Raw genomic sequence first — 23,176 nt, 5'->3', positions numbered from 1 at the left:
TGAGTTTAACGATTGTTTAATCACTAATGTAATGATACTGAGCAAAGTTTTAACCCTCTCCTACCCCATTGCCTGGTATTGTTTAGAAACAAGGGCTACCTTCTCTGCCAGATGACTAATAAAACCTACGCCTTCTAATGTATTACCACAACAATTTATTTAAATGGCTAGTTAAACTTGTCTTCAGTCGTGCCAAGAACCCCCCTACCCCATCTCCGCTCTCCCAGTCTCCCCTCATCGGTAGCACCCATCACCAATTATATGGACTATTTAGTATTCTTGCCTAGTCGTTTATTCACATAATCTGTTTCACAGTCAGAGCACTCGCAGATGTGCGTGTTTTCCTCATAAATTTGAAATGAAACAACGCTGACGCATTCGCTGCAAACGCAGTCAGACATCCCAGCTGAGCTACATCGGTAAGCGTCCTCGTGTAGGAGCGGCTTGTCTTCCTCCCTCTTTCTCGCTTCATTGATTTTACAAATGAAGTCTGCAAAAAAAGAGAATCAGAAAAACGCAAATTAGATAAAGGTGTACATAAAGGTATGATAAAGGTATATAGTCTGGGTGAAGACGACATTTTAGCTGACATGATTAAGTCACAATCAAAACCATAGGCCTGTCGTCTATATTTACGCGGTCCAAAAGCAAAATGCGAACAACCTGACGTGGTGGTAATAAAACTAGCGCTTAGCTCTGTCAAGGCCCCGGGGCACTAGCATTTCCCTTTTGAACCCCTTTTAGTTATAACTTCTGCTTTGATTATTCAGTTATTAATATCAGGGTAAGGTAGAAATGAGTTAACATGGCAAACAACATTCCCGTTTGGAATTTGGAGCGTTATCCAGCAGTTTTTTGTGATATAGCTGATCTCCTGTTCTAAATTTTTTTCAATTTTCAAATACATAAAGGCCCTGAATGTGCTTTCAATCGAAAACCTCAAAGTCTTCTGATCAATGGCTTTTTCAATTCCATATAGCATCGTTGAAATATAGTGCCTTGGCAGTCCATTTCTCGTTGAAATTTTAGCAATGTCTCCCGCTAACTAAAGAAGCTGAGTCTCCCGAGACCCCTTTAAGCAAAAGGAAGATTGCAGATCGTGCTTTAAGTCCATGACGAATTTACTTAAATTTCTAGCATTGAATTCCTAAAGTTGACCACTGTGAGATTTAACTTGGCAAAATGTATTCGAAAACCTGTGCAGATACATAGAGGATGCATGCATAGCCCTATGAATTACAGGAAAACGGCATTTCCTTAACATTTTCGGTATCAGAGTTCATCATCTGTATCGAATTTCTGTTATCAAATCTTCATCGTTCACAGAATAAAGGACAAGATCCTCCGAGAAAACATGGAGAAAATGACGAGAAGCTGAGCGCAGGAATGGAACAGGGAATTAATCAAGGTACGTTGTTAAGAAACACGCTTTTTCACAGTCGTTATTACCTCCACAGTCGCGGAGTAAAGATTCGGGTAGAAGTTTTATTCACAGTTAGCAAACATGTCCGAATTTTGACAAATAAAACAACGTTCTCAAGGCTGAAAGATGTTTCATGTATTTGGTGTTTCGATATTTCTTCAATTTCCTTCTTTCAAACCTTTAATTGCATAAGGACCGAGCGAAAATCGTTCTGTGATAGAACCCTCAAACTGGTGCGTTTATTGCAGAAAATAATATCGATTTACTATTCATTCACGTGGGTCCGATATCCACCAAACCGGGCCTATTTCGCTCTGATATTCGTTGACCGTTATAATTCGTTAACCGGACTCACATCTGGCCATATACGCGTAATTGTTCAACTTTAATGGACCCACATTCATCTTCAACTGACAAAAATATTTTGATTTTCAATTTCTTAATCCTGCAATTTTTCTTAAAGACATCACCTAACGATATTCCTAAATGAAGCATTTCCTAATTACACGATTTTTTAGAAGAACAGTTGGCTTCAATCTCATCCTGGCGTTTCTTATTTTTTCGGAAATTTCAGCCTCGCGTGATTCTTATTTTGTTTCTTATTTTCGTAATGGAATTTCCTGTGCATAGTAGTGTCCGCACATGACCTGTGCTTGATAAAGTAATCAAAGGCAATCTGTCACGACGTTGATTGGTTATAAGAACAAAGGAATTTTTTATTGTTTCGAGTCCCCCTTTAATTTATCGCATTGTAAAAAATACGGCGGAGCGCTGGAATCGTGTTTAGGCTATTGTTCCAGCTATTGTTCTCGTTAACCAATCCACAACGAGACAGATTGCCTTTAATGCCATTTTGCATATCGCTTTCTGTATTTTGCTTATCTTACAATGTTTGATTGTAAGCACGTACATTGCGAAGTATCCGGATTCAATCCAAATTTCTTGTGAACATTATTCCTTAGATCTAAAGTAGCTAGCTGGCTTGATTGTAGCCTGAATAAAACAATCTGGACCAACTCTCTGTTGGCTTATTAGGAAGAGAGGGTTTTTCTTAAATTGTTTGGAAAATTTCACGATCCAATTTACTAAACTATGAGTCCATGTATTCCTGGGTATACAAAGTGAGAAATAGCTACGTGGTAAACGAGAAGTTTTTCTCATAAATGACTATTTACACATAGATATCAATGCAACCGCCTCAAGCATGTTTATTGTACAATGAAATGTTTTGTCTAGAACAGCATTATGACTTCCTTTAATGGATAATAAAAAAAACCAGACCTTTTTACTATTATAAGCCTCCAATTTCTTTCGCATCAAAAAGCAAGTACATTTAAAGTAGTTTAAACAAGCTAAAATATGTCATCAACTTGCATAAGTTGCTCAGATATTCAAAAAGACATTAGAAGCAGCTCACCGTTTTTAAGTCCCATCTTGAAGCTTGCCTCCTCTTTAAAGTCTGTTGTCCCATCGTAATGATCAAGAATAAGACGACCGTCCTTCATCCGCAAGTAATGAGCTGACTTCTGAACCGATTCAAAAGAAACGAACTCAGGAAACCATAAGTTAACCAGTGGAAAGAAGGAACAGTCCTTTTCTGTTGAGGAAAAAGTTAAAGATTTTTCAATCGTGAGCAGTGGCAGATTTAAGGGGAGGGGCAACCAGGGGCAGCAAGTCTGACGCCCCTTTTTGGAAATTGTGAGCCTCTTTTGAAAAATGAGAATCAGGTGAAAAAGCTTCTGAGACATAAACGTTAATCTACTTCAAGGATAATTCAAAAGTTAACTTGCTTATTCAGAAAATGGATCATGTTTTGCTCGAAAAGTTACGCTTAGGAAGACAAGTTGTTTTCTTAAATTCATGCCTTCATTCAAACGTTGCTCAATTTCTTGCGCTTAAATGTGGCTCAATATTCATGTCATAATCAAACCAAATAGAAATATCGATCATAATTATGACTGAATATTTGTCTGTTGTGCCTAGGATCTTTGGTTCTCAGTCAATGTTATAGATAGCCCAGATCCATTTTTCATCTATCTCTAGAATGTCATAGTTGCAAAATATTTTTCTGCCGCAAATCATAGTGGCCGCTTACATCTGACGATCAATGTTACTTTTTATAATAACGATGTACTATTCATATTTTTGCGCATTCATTAAAATGCCGTCTAACAAAACAGCCATATTCCAAATGCGGCAAATTTAAGCGGAAACCCCTAAAATTATATTTCCCGGTATGGAAAAAGCATTCAAGTCAGCCTCTTTTGCAAAGTAGTAGACACTATGTCGGAACAGCTGGGAAAGTTATCTATAAAGAGAGCAATACTGTTAAACGAGGCCATTAGTCATGCCCAGACTATATATCATTGTTTTTGCACAATTATTGTTAACAATTTGCTTAGAAAGTGAATAGAGAGCCTTTTGTCAGTAGTTGGGGTCTTAAATTGTTGTATACAACGTACTCGTGTCACCAGCTCCTGAAAATTTCTCAGCGCCCTCACTACTAACTGCCCCTCCTTCAAATTTGTTCTGGATCCGCCCCTGATCATGGGAATATTTGTATTTATATTTTATTTGCTACCTAGCATCCGAAAGAAGATTTAAAGGCATTGAGTCATGGTAAATAGGCTTTCTCTATAGGGGGTCATTTGGTTTCGGCGTGATCGCTGCCGTTTCATGTGATATTGGCATCCGTTGTTGACAACTTGCTATTGATGGAAACTGTTATGTTAATCAGTACGAGGTGAGTTCATGTGACCAGTTCAAGGTCAACCAATAGCATCGCAGTCATGGAAATCATGACTCAGCGGATTTTGGCACTTAGGGTATACCCAGTCTATTTATCATGACTCAATGCCTTTAAAGATACTGAGAAGCTAAGCTTATTGAGCAGTGTCCTGGTCCATCCTCGCGTTATGACTACACCGTTTGATTCGTGATTCCACTAAAAATGATTGACATTCCATGCAAAGAGCAAATTGAAAATGTCATTGCTTGTAGCTACTGCATGCCTAGACTCAGCATGCAAGAAATCTTTAAAAACTAGTTTGTAATCATCATCACGGGGTTTTCTATTTCATCCTCTAAGCACTCATTACGCAATACCCAGTTAGCAAGCAAATCAATGCATAGAAACCAATTCGCCCAGCAAGCAGGCTGCCTGGGTTCCCATGCTTTCCCACCTCTCTGTAAATAATCTCCTGTGATCACTTCATCAGGTGACAATCCTCTGGGCTTCAGACACAACATGGTATCATGTTTAAGCAAGATCAAAACCTCATTAACTGAATATACTATTCATGTTTTTAACATAGGTAATCATCTTTGTAATTACCAGTATCAAAGCAAGATTAAATACTGCCACCTGCTCAAGAAAGATCGACAGACTCAGCTTTACAATTCAGCCTTGCAGCCTTCATCAATTAATACTTTCCCTTAGGTGTATATTATCAAAGCCTCCCATCTCGTAAACTTATCTTTGTCTGTATCAAAACGACAGTAGATGCAGTTTTCAAAGGTCTCCATTTCAAAACGTCTTCATTTTACAGTGTAAATAGGCACAGAAAACCAAGTTTCTACGTTTCCAGGAGCTAAAATCGCGATATTTAGAAGAAAACGATCTGTATATAGTCCTCTCTGTATGTAGTAAGTGCTCTTAGTTGCTATTTTGGCTCTTGGTTCTATCAAGATTTCTGAAAATACATTGATCTTCAAGTTCAATTATTTTCTAGGAGACTTTACCGTACCAGACACAATGCTTCAAGTTTTTGTATGCAGAGATCACTGGTGTCTTTTGAATTCTTCTAGTTTATGGGTTGTGTTAAAAAAAGCTAGAATGACTCATCTTTCTAAATCATCCAACCAGGGTTCACCATTTTAATTAAATCAGTGTTAAGAAAGATAAAGAGACTTAAAAATGCATATAAAGATTAGCTTTCCTAGTAGCCAAAATAAATTTATAACAGGAAGACTGAAAAACTTTTGAGTCCAGGAGAGTCATAAAATGATCTTGGAAACTTTTCGCGTATTAGGGTAGGGTCTCATAAACTGACTTCCCAAAGATAGAAGCAGACCTAATCCTCTTCTTTTGACCTCTAGGGCTACAGCAGATGACACGAAGCAGCATAAAAAGGGTCCAAAGAGTATATTACCAACTAGATGCCTTAGTTCTAGCTGCCCAAATCTCAGTGAACCTTACCAATATGCAATTTCCAAACTTACCAGTACTCTTTGAGCGTCTTTCGATGTAGCAATCCTTGGTGACACCACGAATAAACCATCTAGGTCTTTTTGCAAATTCAAATGACACAGATTCATGTGAAAATCTATCAAGTCCAGGAACAATTTTGAATTTGTCTTTTGCCAAAGGGCGCAGTTTGAGGCAACCGGCACCCAATACCGGTAATGTCTTTTTATGCTCAACTCGGTTCAGAAAGCTCGAAGTGTAGGCACCCGGAGCAAAGAACATGATTTCTTCAGATTGCTTTAGTATTATCGCCAGTGCCTTCTGTATTCAGAGGCCGATGGTATTGAATATTTGAACAACACGCCTTTAGAGTATGTCAAATAGCTACAGGCGCTATTAAGGCTGAAGAAATAGATTCGATGAAATATGAAGATTATCAGGAACCGACAATATTAGAGAGATAATTTGCTTAAAATTTCTCTAAATCGCTGCAATCTCTAAACTAGCTTCAGGATTTAGTTTCAGCAATAATGTCAAGATCCTTCAGCTACTAGTACTTTCTAAGGCGCTTTCTGTCTTTATCAACCAATCATTGTCCTCGGAAGTCTTTGTCTCAGAAAAAAGTCTTGCTTTGTCGTTAAATAGTATTTTTCTGCCAAGCAGCTTGATATCTCTCTTCACTTCGTAGAATAATGAATATTGGGAATCTTGTAAAAAATATTCCTGCACGTTGAATGTCTTTTCCAAATTCCTCCAAATGTTTCTTGACTCAAAAACCTGGCAATGCGTCAACACACAAGTTTATAAACTCCAGTTGAAGTATGATTGTCGAAAGCGCATGCATTGAATTGGTGCCAGCATAAGAATTTTTCAGTTTGCAAGCCTCGCGAGTAATGCTTCACTTGTGAGCATTCGCCAATGAATACCTCTATTTATAACGACAGGTCACAGTTAGACGCCTTGCCATTGAAACTACAAGACCCCTCCTTCCGTAAGCTGCTCTGTCATGCTTAAAATAGCTTTACTTCAAACAGCGATTATTTATATAGCCAGAAATATAATAGTTTTTTTTCTTCAGCGTGTTAGGTTTTGCATAATACATACGAAAATCTGTTCTTGTATAGACTTCTTTTGTATCTTTTACAGCAGGCAGATTGTGTGGTATTTAAAACAGTTTGTCGTTTTTCCCAGTTTGTTTGCACGTCTTTTGTCCACTCCTTATGAAATAAGCGACTGCTTAGAAATTGAATCTTTTGATGAAGAGACCCTTGACGAACAAGCTCTGTACGTAGGCAATCTTGAATTGCAACACCTATCTATCTTGCACGCTAGCTGGGCAATATGTGATCACTAGAAGATTTAGGCTGTAACACAGACAGTTGAACCATTGATATGAACTGACATCAAAAGGCTTTCCTGCATCATCAATGACTTGTTAGGAGAACTGGAACTTCATCAATTTGAATTTTCATTCATACTAGTTTACCCTGTACATCTGTGTCCATGAACAAAGTTACAGATCCCTTTACGATTTACACTTCAACTTCGTGTTGCAGGGAAATTGAAGCCTCTTTGATATCACGCATTGTGTTTGAAAGTCGTTGCTTTTGATGAATGTTGATGCAACGTAATCAGAACGCCAAGCTGTAATCGAACATCCTTAGCAAGTGTATAGAACTCAGCTAATGATTGCAACTGATGGAAGCTTCATTTGAAGGCTGCTGTACATTGACGATATTTTCAGGCAACAAGCTGCACGTTATAAGCCAATCCATTAATCCATTACCCAATACATCATTTCGAGAAATGTCAATGTAAATAACTTCTTTTACTCAAATTGATCAAACATAATACAACAGCGTAGAGGCCATAGCAATCACGATTGTTACCCGCTTTCTTCCGCTGGATTTACTAGCAGCAATGTCACATGACCCGTCGCTAGGACTTTTCAGCGCATTACTAAAATAACTTATCCAAATCGAAATAGGCGGCCTAACAACTCAACATCGGTAATAGAGCTGAGTCAATAGTTATGGCGCATTGTGAAACTGTTTTTAGTTCAGTTTGGTTGACATATTTGAGGTTTTCACTGTTATTGTCAAGAAACAACAAGCGTTTCTAAGCAATTTTCTTATTTTATTGCAAGAGCCGAACATAGCACTGTAACGTCGTCTTTTGAAACAATAACATTGGTGTTTTGCATGTAAACGTGCAAAAGTCAGTCGGTTGATTTATGATTCACTTGCAATGGAGCCAGGCTACGTGGGTTTTTAGTCCCTAAGCTTAAATACAATGAAACGATATCTTTGATGAGAATTCAATTAGGCACCTTCGGCTTTTGAATCTTATAGAATCCCTTCTCCTTTGTACACACAGTTTCTTTGCTCTATAAGCGGATTTGAAGATAGGTTTGCTATTTTAAAGTTTTTTTTCATTCCTGAGATTCAAAACGATGAACTTTCGATAAAAAGCAACGTCTTCGAGACACAATATTTGACAATGATGCAATGCTTGATTGCCCCTTTAGAGTAACAAGGATTTCAAAGTAATTTCTTCTTCTCTTGAGACTCTCTAGAAACGTGAACACTTGTCGATATGAATTGGCCTGCCAATATGGTTTTTTCGATGATCTCAACGTCTTTTACTACATCTCCTGTCGTCATTGATTTGACGATATCCATTGAATTTATTTTCAGCAATAACATCCGTCAGCTATGGTACTTTCTGAGGAGTTCTGAGGCGCTTTCTTTCTTTATCAACCAATCATCATCCTCAGACGTCTTTGTCTCAGAAAAAATTTTGCTTCGTTGTATATATTTTTTTCTGCCAAACAGCTTAATATCTTTCTTTCACTTAAACGTTCAAAAGCCAGGGCAGCAGCAAAGTCAGCGCCAGTCTAAATATTGCCAGTTCCTCTCACCTAGAGCTTGTTTTGCATCCCTCAGAAATTACAGATTCATCTTTTTAGATAACTATGTGTTTATCTGGTTTATGTGTCCACTTTTCAAAGCTTGTCAGTCGCGTCGCCGGTTCTCTCTCTGTTTCTATGCCTGAATTTTTGCAGATTTTTCAACAGCAAACGTCTTGCAGTACTGGTAGTTTATTCTTTGTTTACATTATTATCTTGAGATTCTGTTGAATATTTTGATGCTCAAACGTAGTGCGAGCTTTAAATAATAAAATTCATATCATACCACCAATCTAGCGTTACAAGCACACAGCGGGTTCTTGATGAAAATTCCCAATCATACTTTGGAACAAAATCTCTGTACCACCAACGCCAGCCCTTGACGGCTACCTCTTTGGTTTTAGTCAATTAGCATAAAAATCCTAATATAAATGACAGAGAGTTTTCTTTTCCAACTTTCTGCTTTGAATTTCTTGAGAGCTTGGATGCAGGGGTTTCTTAATGAGTTACCTAACTTCCTTTCTACAGAATAGAGACCTTGGTCAGACCTTGCTTTCCAGTTAACAGAAGCAGATTTACTCCTTCTTTTGCCGATTGGTGACCTTCATCCTGCCTCCAACCACTGTTTCACATTTGCGCACGTCATCAAACTCCGAGACTCTTCAAAACCTGTTTGTTGTTCGATCTAAGTTGTTATCTGACAACTTGTAGGTGCAAAGCACATTACTGGTCCTCTTTCACAATATAATACCTGATTCATTTATTATTGATTTAAGTGGCTCAATAAAATGAATTGTTAATTATTATATGTTTAAAAGCAAACACTTAAACGTTGATACAATATGAGGTCATTCTTTACCAGATTGGTGGCATCTTAAACCATAAGATTCATCTTGTGCAAACTGTTTACAGGGCCATTCAACTTTGGCCTGAAATTTGCTAACCCCATTTAATGGATTCATATTGACAATAAAGATAACTTAATTATTCGTTTACCTATTTAAGAGACCTCCTGCTCACTGAAGATAGAGTAGAGCCTGTTTTTGTTGCTAGGTTTTGTGTGCATTCACAAGGGAAAACTCATTAAGGTCTATGAGATGTATCAATGATATCTCAATGATCTTCACTATCAGGCTTGCATGCTTGGCCAACGTGTCATTTGTAGGATTGAAAAAGCCTTGAGCCATACTATGAAAGTCGATCAATGCTTGAATTTCTTAGACGAATATTAGCAAAAAACTATTAACACTTTAGCACTTTAGTTCTTAAACTTATATGTGTCCAATGGTGGCTCCGTTCCCATTTAATTTACTCCCCTTGCCCTTGTTCTTCATAGGCCTTGTCTAGACTACGAGTAGAGAAAGACTAAAGGTGTCGTGCTATTGAATAGAACATAACGTAAAATCACATTATTTTGGTTTGCAATTGCGTAAGACAAATGAGAAAAATGAAATTATAAGGAATACTGAACAATATGACTGCAATTTTGCACTGATCATTATTTTTTCATGATAATTAATTATGATACCGTTTTGGACAAATTGTAAAGTCAAAACAATTTATATGATTAAAGAGACCGACAGTTTGAGCAAGATAAAAGAGTTAAAAATAAGCAGGGAAACTGGATAACTGAATAAGCTATTGCAGGATTAATAGCAGCTCAAAATATGATTCAATGTCTGTCCAAAAAGTCTTGAAATATCCTTTAAGTAATTAAGAAGCGTAAATGTGATACTGTTAGGGCGTATAAATTTCTAGCGGAGGGTGGAAATCGATTGGTACAGCAATTCTATTGTTGCATTAGTTTATCATTAGTTTATCAATTTCAAAAGTGACCTATCTCTCTTATCCGATCCTACCCAATCAGTCATTAATTAAAGGAACCCTACCGTGGAGCTGTTGAAGTGTAGCTTTGCATAGAAACTATCAACTACCAAGGACTCGGCTAAGGATGTACGACAGACAAATTTGGTTCATATCTGTAATTGGATTCACTCGTTTTTTAAATCGATGTACTTTCCCAGTTGATTTTTAAAATCATGATACTTTCTTTTAACCTGCTTCTGTTACTGATCTTTACAATACTTCCGGAGATAAATCTGTTGCTGCACATAATTCGAGAAGCGCTTGTGTAGGTTTTGCCCCACAATTTCGACAGCATTATGTTGCAATTAACGGAACCGGAAGTCTGTCTTTGGACGATACCTGCAAAAAGTCTTGGAACACTGATATTAGTGAACGCCAGTTTTCACCCCGAATTTAGCCATTCCTCTCTCTCCATTGGAACAATTTTGGTTTCTTTAAAACGATGGAGGAGATTAGGAAGTACGTTTAATCGTATGACTTGTATGATATTTACTAAAAGGATCGAAGTTGTTCTGGGGAAGAAAAGGAGACAGAAATAGTAAAATGTAGGAAAAGAAGAAAGATTATAGAAATAAATCGAAAATTATTTAGTTTCCAAGTAATTTTACAGGCTTTGAAGGCCTCAGATGTGAGACAATCTTTCAGCAGAAAGTAACAGCACATCGTTACAACCTAGACAGGTGCCTGGTTCGACATAATTGAAGAATTAAGGTGTTCAAAGCCAGCAACAGTTCAAAAGCAATAACCAGGCTGCGGCTTTTTATTGAATCGATAGCAATTCTCACACTTTTCGTATACATTTAGCACGGCCTTGTTTGCACTAAGGAAGCACTGAGCTTGACCTTGCTGAACAAAATTGCAAAAGCAAAAATCTCGAAATAAAACCAGTTTTGAAGGCTGTCTCAAGCATTCATGGGTTTTTTTCAGTTACAAATCTTGCTCTCTTCGCACGCAGGCTAAGCATTTGAGTGTTTAATCAGGCGTGGTCAGTATTAGCGAAGCATGACATTATGGAATTCTTTTACTGAAAACGTTCATTTTATCATATTTTGATTATTGTCCTCTTACTTGGATGTTTTGCAGTGGGAAAAGTAATAACCGGATAAACCGGATTCGTGAAAGAGCAATGAGAATAGCTCATGATGATTATGAGAATAGCTCATGAATCAACTTTTGAACACATTTTGATAAAGAATAAAACAATAACTTCTCATAAGAAAAATTTACAATATCTTGCGATAGAAATTTTACAAAGCATTTAAGGGTTTGAATCCACCTTTTATGGATGAAATATTTTCCACAGATGAATATTACTTAAGAAACTCCCAATTCAAACAGCGGAGATACATTACAAAATATATGGATTTAATACCGTATCATACAGATGTAGCCAAATATGGAACTCAGTTCCGAACGAGATAAAATACTTTACAAATATTGAAGAAAAAAATCTCAGAATTTACATAATTTAATTGTACTTGTAATCTTTGCAAGGAATACGCTAGCAACATCGGTTATATTTGATTTACTTTATATTTGGCGTTGGTAATTTAAATTAGTTGGTTTCAATTAGCTTGAGTATGCATAACTAGAAATTGTACCAACTTTAAATAAAGAAAGAAAAAAAAATGACACAAAACAAGGTAACGTTGACTGGAATACCATCGAAAAGCTTTTCGAACTTTATCTTCTCCCTTGAAATTTAACAAGTCAAAAAGGCTGCCAAAAAGGTCATCAACGTCAGAGATTTCTGTACTTTCAATCACAGGTGATTAATTTCAGGTCACATTCCAAAGGTCAAAAGCCAAAGCTCGAATGACAAAGTTAAAATGCCAAAGGCCATTTGCTGCAAGCCACAAGTCAAAAGTCATATGTCTCGGGTGCGTGTTAGGTCAAAAAGGCGAATTTTACTTCATATATAAACTTTGTAACTGAACAAACTCAAGTTTAGTACAATAGATTATATGGTTCATCACAATTAAAAACACGGTGCTTAACATTCATGATTATCAAAGTTTTTACTGTGTTTCTGCTTCATAGCTTCATCTGGTTACACAGTTTCACAAAAGCTGACATGGTACAACCACATTATATATAGATAACGCTCAGCAGCAACACTGAATTTGTTAACTATTTTTGATGAGTGACTCAGTACAGTACTTATTTATTTCTTAACTTAAAGTTGGTACAATTTCTAACTATGCATACGCTAATTAAAACGAACTAATTTAAATTTCCAACGCTGAATATAACGTAAATCAAGTATAATCGATGTGGCATACGTATATGCTGAAACAAGAACAGTCTATAATGAATTTCAAGAGTCAATACGATCAACTTGACAGTGAATTTTAACTTTTAAATATGTAATTTATAGATGTTTTTATTTTTGATATTGTAATTTGACATCTTTAATTTTCTTTTTAACTTCAATTTTAGCAGGACCTTGACTGATAGCAGCTTCTGAACAAGCTAACCAAGTTTATTATCCTGTATAAACGTAGATTATTATTATTATTATTATTCCTTCTAAAAATTACAAGTACAATTGAACGATGCAAATTCCAATATATTTTTTTAATATTTGTAAAGTAGGGGAGTACTTTATTTCGTTCTAACATTTTATGGTTGTATTACATTTTATGGCTTTCATTCTTTTACAATTGGGGATGGCTACGTAAGCTAGCTGAAAATATTGCTTTTGCATGTGAAAATATAGCTGAAGTGACAAAAGATTGGATCATGTTTTTATTGAGTCCAATACTTTTGTGATCCGCTAGCAGTGCATATATATACAGTAATTTACTAAACTATTCTACTTATTCGCATTAGGGGCAGCAATGCCAGAAAACAGATGATCAACTATGGTATTTGAAACAATCACATCAAATAACTGTCAACGACATTCAAAGTTTTGGCCTTTTTTTACTTGATTCTTTTGTAATTAATCCTCTTAAAACCACAGCGAGCAAGCAGTGAAGCAGAATTCCAAAACCAAATGATCCGCGCCATGAAGCAATTTGCCACTTTTGGAAATATTTACGTATACTCAAAAATTATATTCGGCTATTAAATTTCACAAACATACTTTTTGAAGCATATTGGAAAGAAAACAAACAACCAAAAGCCTATTTGCTATATATGTATAAATTTGTACTAGCACCGTTCAAAGATATGGGATAATGCAACTTAATGAGAGCAACAAAAGACATCTAATTCTTCTAAATTTGCTTGTACTTCAAGTTTTAAAAAATTCAACTAAACGTTAGTGCGATTCTGTTAGTATGAAATTTCGTAAAGAATGGGACTTAGAAATGACACTGTTGTAAACTTACCAAATTGACGGCTCTGTTTCTTTGGCTCCAAGAAGCAATACTGTCCTCTCACTCTTAGAAACCAGGATGTTTTACCAATCACTGTAAACGACACAGCATCAAACATATCTCTCGCCAGCGGCCTAACAACTTTGAACTTCTCTCCGCATATGTAATGGATCTTTGCGCTAGGTCGTTTAGGTGGTTCCCTGTCGAATTTCTTCTTCTTTTCCAAGAGTTGGAGAGGTAGCTTCATCGTGCTTTGAGAACTGCTAAAGAGCTTGTTTATGAGGTTGTGAAATAAACGAAGTCAAAAAATACCGCAATACTAGAGGTCACTTCTTGCGCTTTGCTATTGTGCTCTTTCCGTGAAAGCGTCTGCTTTTGCTAAACATATCAGCTTGCGTAGGCCAGATGGATCAGCAACTTAAAGAGAATAAATTATGTGTGAAAGATCGTCCAAAGTGCTCCCTACGCGTGAAATATTTGACTTGCAAAGTAGGGGCAGGTGCTATCAGAATAGCTGTGCTACAAAAAGTAGAAATTCCCTCTCCAAATCTATTGTAGCTAAAAATATCTCTATTTTAATGCTTTGTGTCTAGAAAATGTTTACACAATGGCGGCTTTTTCGTTTGTATGTAGATCGATTCCAAACAGGGGCGCAGCTAGCGGGGGGTGTAACACCCCCAAATTCCTCATGAATTTGTCGGTAAATCTTCAGTTTGTCTACAAGACTCTTAGTTTGTCGGTAAAATCAGCTATCAGTAAGTGAAATAGTGCCTAAATTCTTCTCAATCTATGTCTTTGTCGGCAAATTTGTCTATTGATGACCCTCTACCTCCCTAGTCTGGAAGATCAAGCGACGCCACTGATCCCAAAACTGCTAGATGGAAAGACGACCCGGCTTTGTCAATTATCTGAAGCATGTCTACATTATAGAGTTTTGCACAATCTATGTTGTCCGATGGCAGATTTATTAGTTTTTACTGTGTTACTGTGTACAAGATCGAGGGAGCTGTTCTCTTTGAGGGGCAGTTTTTTCTTATGTATATAAATCTTTGTGTTGTGCGTCCTATTCCCCAATCTTCATGTAGCCAGAATCACACTGGCACGTATATTTATAAACAACAGAACGAAAAAGCCGCCATTGTGTGAAGAGAAGGAATTGATTTTCTCTCTTGGTAATTGTTCTATAGGCACGCAGCACTGATTGAATAGTAATGCCCATCGTGTTCGTTCGGACCCGTAATCCGACGTTTGATATTCTGAGGAATGTCAGCGGAAAAGCTTTAAGGAGTATGTTGTGAATTGTTTGCTTCTTTCAAAGACATTTTCAAATTTTGATCATCTAGCTCGCTAACAAAATCTTTTTACTCAAACCAGATATTGTAAAGTCAAACGGTCGTTATGTAAGATGAAGTGACATAAACCGTCAAGGCATAATTGAAAAACGATTAATCCTGTACAACGACAAACTAGGTAGGTTCTTTCACCTGCTTCGTGAAACACTCCCAAGATCAAAGCAGGTTTTTTGGGCAGGTTTTTGGATCTATATTCCAGTAAACATTCGGTCATATTATCACCAAATGCTTCTTAAAATTTAAAGGGTGCCATTCAGATGGATATCTTAATTAAAATACCTGGTTTTAAACTAACATCATTCAAAGTCTTTTAAGGTTATATATTGAATATAGATCGTTGTAGGAGGTTGGCCGAAACTACACATAAAATTATGTAAGTTATTTTAAGATTGCAAAACAGAAATTTGCCTGATCTGCTTGGCCAGCATTCTGGCAACCTAAATCTGCTGATCTGATAAATGCAGACACGGCATTCACATGTTAATGCCAAAGATTGCCAATTTTCCTGCCAATGATTATTTTGGAGATGAATTTTTTGTCATAGACTTACATCCCTACGAAACTTTTTTATGTATTGTCAAGAGGTTCACGAATTCTCTAATTCAAAAGCGCTTAAATTTCACTGCTTAAGTTTAAGAATCTCAAAAGCAACGAGACTAGAGCAATCAGTGACCGACTGAATTTGCTCTGAAAAGCTTTCAACTGCATGTCCTAACAATCTAAAATGCAGATGACGAATCTCTTTTGAGCAGATGGGCTTCTCTCTCTAGCGCTGAATAACATCAGAACGTGTTATGCATCTCAACTAGCAATTTCCTCTAGTTGAGCTCAAGAGAGATGGCTTTTAATTATGCATTGAAGTAGCTTCAAAAACAGCAGAAATGCACCTCTCACGTTGTTTAATGCTATATAAGTGTGTTGGATTTAAAGCTTTGCTATCTAGCGGAAGATTTAAATCTATCATAGACCAAAGAGAATCACTAAACAGTGCTTTTTATAACTGCTCAGTTCTGGCAGTTCTTCAGTGGTTTCCTGTACAAATCCAGTCTGTGCATCGAAAAAGAGTATTTATGCATAAAGCTTTCAAGGACACCTATAGATAGAAACAGTTCTCACAGGTGAACTCAAATATTTTTGTTGGAGGTGTGCTCTTAGGGTACTGACAGCGTAATTTCTGGTGAGCCACAAGGCTCATATCTTGGACCACTTCTTCTTTGATCCTTATCAATGACCTTTCCAGTTGGTTGAAAAATTTCCTTGCACCAGTGTACAGACATAAGCATTAACTGTACTGGTTTTAAAATTTTATCTGGCAATTAATGCTAACTTTATAGCTTTGAAGGCTTAAAAAATAATTCAAGGCTCTTCTCGTATCTGTCTAATCCCTAACTTACTTGTTAAATTGACTTGTCACTGGCTTGCTAGCATGCATTTGAAGGGCTTTTTCATCTACATTTCCTTTCTTCAATTTATTCGTAAGTTGGACCACTTCTTTTTGTTTTGCAAATTATTTTTAAACTGGCGCATCATTTTGCTTTTTGCAAATTGTTTTCTATTTGGATCATTCGTAAGTTGAATCATCTCCTTTTAGTTTTGCAAAATATTCTCCAGTTGGATAACTACCTTATCTTTCCGTATTCCATTCGTAAATATGATCATCAACTTTTCTTTTGCAAGTTCTTCGTACGTTAGCTCATCCCCTTATTTGTAAACTATTCTTAATTTGACTCGTCAAATTTTCTTTTTGCAAATCACTCGTTAGTTGACTAGTCACATTTTTCTTTTGTAAATTATTTGTTAGTTGACTAGTCACATTTTCTTCATGCAATTTCTGCATAAGTTGCTCGTCACAATTTTTTTGTAAATCATTCGTTAGATGACTGTTCACATTTTCTTTTTATAAATCATTCCTTAGTTGACTCGTCACATTTTATTTTTGTAAATCATACTTTAGTTGACTCGTCACATTTTCTTTTTGCAATTTTTTTACAAGTTGGCGTGTCACATTTTCTTTTTGTAATTTCTTTATAAGTTGACTCGTCACATTTTCTTTTTGTAAATCATTCTTTAGTTGACTCGTCACATTTTCTTTTTGTAAATCATACTTTAGTTGACTCGTCACATTCTCTTTTTGTAATTTTTTGCAAGTTGGCTCGTCACATTTTCTTTTTGTAATTTCTTTATAAGTTGACTCGTCACATTTTCTTTTTGTAAATCATTCTTTAGTTGACCCGTCACATTTTCTTTTTGCAATTCTTTATAAATTGACTCGTCACATTTTCTTTTTGTAAATCATTCGTTAGTTGACTCGTCACATTTTCTTTTTGCAATTTCTTTATAAGTTGGCTCGTCACATTTTCTTTCTGTAAATCATTCGTTAGTTGACTCGTTACATTTTCTTTTTGCAATTTTTTTACAAGTTGGCTCGTCACATTTTCTTTTTGTAAATCATTCGTTAGTTGACTCGTCACATTTTCTTTTTGCAATTTCTTTATAAGTTGACTCGTCACATTTTCTTTCTGTAAATCATTCGTTAGTTGACTCGTTACGTTTTCTTTTTGCAATTTTTTTACAAGTTGGCTCGTCACATTTTCTTTTTGTAAATCATTCGTTAGTTGACTCGTTACGTTTTCTTTTTGCAATTTTTTTACAAGTTGGCTCGTCACATTTTCTTTTTGTAAATTATTCGCATGTTAGCTCATTGCATTTTCCTTTGCAAGTTTTTTTACGTCGGTCCACCATCCTTCCTTTCTGTCAACATTTTCAAAGTTGACTCATCAACTTCTTGTAAATCATTTGTAAATTGGCTCATTCTGTTTTCTTTTGTTTTGTTTTGTTGATATGTTCATATTTCTTTCTTAAAAATTATCCGTAAGTTGCCACGTCAACTTTTCTTTTTATAAATCATTCACAAGTTTACTGATGATATCTTCTCTTGAAAAATATTTGAGCGTTGTTTCATTCATATTTGTCTCTGTTGATTATTTCCATCAAGCTTTCCATTAGTTTCTTTTTATATTGTTTAAAAGTGGGCAGAACAATTTTTTGTAGATTATTCATAAGTTGCCTCATAGTATTTTCTCTTGTTAGTTATTCATGGCTGCTCACCCCCTTCTCTGTGGGAAATATTTGAAGTGTTATCTCATGCAATATCTTTTTTGAGAATAATCCTCATCACTTTTTCCTTGGTATTTATTCTGTTCACCCATTTTTCTGTGGAACGTCTTTTGAAATTAGTCTCATCTAATATCTTTTAGAGAATTATCCGCAAGTTTCCTCATCACCTTTTCCTTGTTGGTTAGTCTGCTCACCTTTATTTTCTGTAGAAAGTCTTTTGAATGTTGTCTCGTCTAATATCTTTTATAGAATTATCCGCAAGTTGCCTCGTCACTAGTTATTAGTAGTTGCTCACCCTTATTTTCTGTAGAGAGCCTCTTAAAAAATATTTCGTCCAAAATCTTTTAGAGAACTATCCGTAAATTGCATTATCCACTTTCCTCTTTCCGAGTTATTCGAAGCTTTGCGTGCCAGCTGCCACAGGTGTACAGAGCCGTCGGAATTCATATTGGAGGGGGGGGGGGGGGGGCTGGAATTTATATTAAGGTCGAATCATAGATTACCTTCATTGGCTGACTTTCCTCGCTACATTAACAAAAGAATCGGTTATCTCTTCATGATAATTTCCCTTCAATTTTTGATATTCTTGATGGTTTTCCATTGACATTTCTTATTTTAGACGTCTTCATTGCACCTCTAAGCAGATGCAAATTTACACCGATACCTGATGTCGACGAAGATGTGACTGGAAATAGGAAGGTAACTTGCACTTTTTTGCGCATGAATGAAATTTTAGAGACTATTTCTAAGAAAAGCTTTTCTCGCCATTATGGGTAAGTCTTCAAAAATTTCTACTTTCCTTTTTTCTGTTCTTAAATCAATCTTCCTGTATTTTTAGTATTCCAAAAAATGACTGCACTAGCCAAGCTAATTTTCAGGTAAAAACACCAAGCCTGTTATTGAGATAAAGAAATCTTCTGCTTTAAAGCTTGGCTGGCTAACATTAAAGATAGATCATTCTGATCATGGTATAATTTCATGTTACGCTTTAATTATACTTACAATTTAGTTTTCGAGATAATATAAAACAACGCGAAATGCCATAAACCAACTGTAAAACTTGATGGAGTAAATTCCATAGCTTACTCTGATTTAACTCTCTTCTTTCTTTTACGTTTATTTAGTAGAAGAAAAATATATTCGATATGTGGAAGCAATTTTGGGTACAAAAATTTGACCAAAAAGAGAATTTTCTTTTTAATGCTTGTAGCCTTTATATTATTCCCATGTCAAATCAATCTAACAGGCAGAGGAAATAATAAATAAAGCAAAGCCTGAAGCTAAATAACATAGGGCTATCCTCTGCCCCTAATGAGGACTGTTAAATCTCATTTCATTTATTTCACATTTTTGTTTAAGGGGGCGAGCCCTTAAGCATTTCTGAATTTCGAGGAGCCTTCCACTTCTTTGGTTGGTGAAAGGACCACCCCATCGATTGCTTGGTGATGCAAAATTGAGCTGATCGATTTCAAACATGAAAAGGTAATTTTCATGAACAATCGTCAGTGAAGAATATTGTAAAACCCCTGAGTTTACGAGGGTTTTACAGGCTTGTGTTCGCAGATTCGGCAGTAAAAGAAAGTACAAAATTCAATAAGCGTGTTCTGATTTCTTGGCTCGACGGTTCTTATAGTTTCATCCAATTCAACAACGACTAAACGGATCACTTCGGCAAAACTGGTATGCTTCAAACTTCTTGAAATAACAACGGCTATCCGAACATCTGAAATCACGTCTAAACCTTAGCGACTAAATTAAACGACTGAATTACTCACAAAAGCCAACAAATATTTTACTCAACAGCAATTAAGATAATTAGGACAGCTATACAAAACAGAACAAAGGAGCTGATCACAAGACAGGCTGTTACATGGAAATTGGCCAAGGTGCTAACAAAAGTCAAGCACGCAAATGAAATTCAAACAGCAAACAAGCCAAAAGTTTCCTTAACGAAATTCTGTCCTTTTACATAACTCTCCCCTTCAAGGACAAGCGTCCTCGCTTGCTTCAAGTGACTCCATTCCAAAATTGTTTGGTACCGCTTGGCGTGCTATGTTTCCTGACAATCTTGTTTGCTTCCCCTGCTCTTTGGTAATAGCTGCCTCCCCTATTTGCATCTCCTTTATAAATCGACTGTTCTGGCATGACACAATCTTCCTGTTCATTGGGTGCGATTTCATTATTTTCAAATTCAAACCTTTTTTGTCCCCTATCTTGTCTCGCAACATTTTCCCTTTTTCTGTGCATTATCTCTTCTACTTGACGTAAAATACATTTCAAGTTTTCAATTAGTTTGCAGATGTGCTGGAATTCTTCCTCAAATTGTGCGTCGTTATATCGGCTAAATTTTGTAGAAAACAAACGAGGAAATCCATTCGTGCGATATGGTTTTGGTGGATGAATAAACGGGCGACTGCGACAGTACTTGACAACATGTCCAACCATTTTACAGTAGTTGCAGACTGGACGACCGTCTGTTGCACGCAAATATAGCAAGTCATTTCTACGATTAAAATTCGACATATTTCTTCTAAAATACCAGCTTTCTTTTCTACCAATTTCTCCCGACACGTCGTGGTCACCAATGTAAAACCCCTGAGTTTACGAGGGTTTTACAGGCTTGTGTTCGCAGATTCGGCAGTAAAAGAAAGTACAAAATTCAATAAGCGTGTTCTGATTTCTTGGCTCGACGGTTCTTATAGTTTCATCTAATTCAACAACGACTAAACGGGTCACTTCGGCAAAACTGGTATGCTTCAAACTTCTTGAAATAACAACGGCTATCCGAACATCTGAAATCACGTCTAAACCTTAGCGACTAAATTAAACGACTGAATTACTCACAAAAGCCAACAAATATTTTACTCAACAGCAATTAAGATAATTAGGACAGTTATACAAAACAGAACAAAGGAGCTGATCACAAGACAGGCTGTTACATGGAAATTGGCCAAGGTGCTAACAAAAGTCAAGCACGCAAATGAAATTCAAACAGCAAACAAGCCAAAAGTTTCCTTAACGAAATTCTGTCCTTTTACAATATTTTCCAAGCAGGTTCAAGTTTCCTACGCTGTGCTTTTAACCCTACTCGTCGTGTATTTCCCCTAATTGCAGTGACGGAACAGTTAAAATGGTTGACAAATATTCCACTGACATCTTCTCTTAAAATTTTATTATTTCCAATTAAAAACGATGATAAAGTGACTAAAAGTTGTCTTGAATATGGTGGTAAAAAAACACGTGGCTCCCTGATAACAATGAACCTTCAAATTTGCTATAAAGATATCGGTCTGCGTTTATCTAATCCATCAATTTATATCAAAGAATTAAACTACTTTATGTAAATTTAACAGCGAAATGCAGCATGATTTGTTATCTCTTCCAAAAACAACCTTCGCAAGCGTAATAATAATTATTTGGAAAATGATACTTGGAAATCAAATTGCAATACAATTTATTTTCCCTCAATTTTGAATTTAGTTCTCTGTCACAAAGCATTGCATATACCCCTTCACAGAAAAATAATCAACCCTCTATATTCACCCGTCGATTGGAACAGATGGCATTTCTATGAAAAACCACCGAAAAACCAACAATATGCTTTGCAAGCAGACTTTATTCTCAAAAATTAACAAAAAGCAGTAACTCACTATCGATGATTTTCAAGCCACCAAGACAACCATCTGCTTTATTCGCTTGCAATCCCAAATTCACGTTTACAATTTCTGTGCAATCATTCACAGTGGCTTTATGTGATGGAGTCATCCACATAAATGGTCTATCTCAACCAGTAATGCCTAACAGGCTATTCAATTCCCGTACAGTTCTTGGGTCAATAATGAAATTAGCTATTCGAACAAAGTCTTGAAATATTTAATGAGCCAGATAAATTACACAAATGCGTATTGCGAATTAATGAATGAAGCAAAACGAGTGTTTTCTCTCTGATCCTGGTTTTTCGTGTTCCTGTAAGATCTAGTATTTGCTCGCAAAACCCAAAACTAAATTATTGACAACGGGATCAGCTCTAAGAAACGGGGCAATTTTCGTCAAGCCGGTGAAGATTTCCTGCCAATCAAGCACATGGGGATTTGAGAGATAATCTTCGGATCTGATTAAAACCACATTATAAATTTTTCTTCTATATATCACCAAGCCGTTCTATCTTCGCAGTGATAAGAAAGAAGTCCAGTGGCGGATTTAAGGGGGGCAATTAGAGGCAGTTGCCCCTCCCTAACCAAGTTAAAGCAAGTATGGCGCCCTTTTTTTGGAAATTGTGCGCCTCTTTTGAAGAATGAGAATCAGGTGAAAAGTTTCTGAGACAAATCGGTTAATTTACTTCAAGGAGTACCTCAAAGTATACAAAAAATATTGTAAAAATTCCCTTACAAAGTGAATAGAGAGCCTTCTGTCAGTAGTTAGGGTCAGAAATTGTTGTATACAGCGTACGCCTCCCTAACCAAGTTAAAGCAAGTATGGCGCCCTTTTTTTGGAAATTGTGCGCCTCTTTTGAAGAATGAGAATCAGGTGAAAAGTTTCTGAGACAAATCGGTTAATTTACTTCAAGGAGTACCTCAAAGTATACAAAAAATATTGTAAAAATTCCCTTACAAAGTGAATAGAGAGCCTTCTGTCAGTAGTTAGGGTCAGAAATTGTTGTATACAGCGTACGCTCATCACCAATTTTCGAAAATTTTTCAGCGCCCCCACTACCAACTGCCCCTCCTTCGAATTTGCTCTGGATCCGCCCCTGAAGGAGTCAGACACTCGATGAGCTGGCAACCTTGAAGTAGTAGGTGTATATGTAAAATAGGTTTATCCAGATGTTTATTTCGTGACGTCATCAAACATATCTTCCAATCGACTGTTTATATGTACTAACAGTGGTCAAAATGTTCATTAGCGCGCAACAGTACATCAGGACCCCATTTGAACTGGAGAAGCTGGCTCAAGTGAGTACAAGACCTAGACCAAAATAAAGCCAGTAATTACATGGAAGGA

At 36.4% G+C, this 23,176-nt stretch overlaps 1 protein-coding gene and 1 long non-coding RNA gene across 3 annotated transcripts in view; one reads left to right on the top strand and one right to left on the bottom strand.

The window, feature by feature from the left end:
• Window positions 1-266: 266 nt before the first annotated feature.
• On the bottom strand, window positions 267-22,459 carry LOC135688867 (uncharacterized). 2 transcript variants are annotated; one of them, XM_065205912.2, is made up of 4 exons: window positions 21,826-22,459; window positions 13,719-14,123; window positions 2,841-3,020; window positions 267-490 (listed from the first exon to the last, which is right to left on the bottom strand). In XM_065205912.2, exons 2-4 carry the CDS (start codon window positions 13,951-13,953, stop codon window positions 267-269), a joined length of 639 nt encoding a protein of 212 aa, XP_065061984.1. In that variant the 5' UTR covers window positions 13,954-14,123; window positions 21,826-22,459. The 2 variants fall into 2 exon arrangements, with proteins under 2 accessions (XP_065061984.1, XP_065061983.1); XM_065205911.2 differs by lacking the exons at window positions 13,719-14,123; window positions 21,826-22,459 and adding an exon at window positions 5,645-9,189.
• Window positions 300-23,176, top strand: part of LOC148959542 (uncharacterized) — a 43,027-nt gene continuing 20,150 nt past the window's right edge. Inside the window, exons 1-2 of the long non-coding RNA XR_016144028.1 lie at window positions 300-1,408; window positions 18,795-18,874. This is a non-coding gene — a long non-coding RNA (uncharacterized LOC148959542). The remainder of the gene's footprint in view (window positions 1,409-18,794; window positions 18,875-23,176) is intronic.

This window comes from Rhopilema esculentum, chromosome 9 (assembly GCF_057945365.1).
Source record: "Rhopilema esculentum isolate cy_ngs chromosome 9, ASM5794536v1, whole genome shotgun sequence".
Lineage (NCBI taxonomy): Eukaryota > Metazoa > Cnidaria > Scyphozoa > Rhizostomeae > Rhizostomatidae > Rhopilema > Rhopilema esculentum.
The sequence above is the reverse complement of the archived record's forward strand: the minus strand, read 5'-3'. Positions and strand labels throughout refer to the sequence as shown.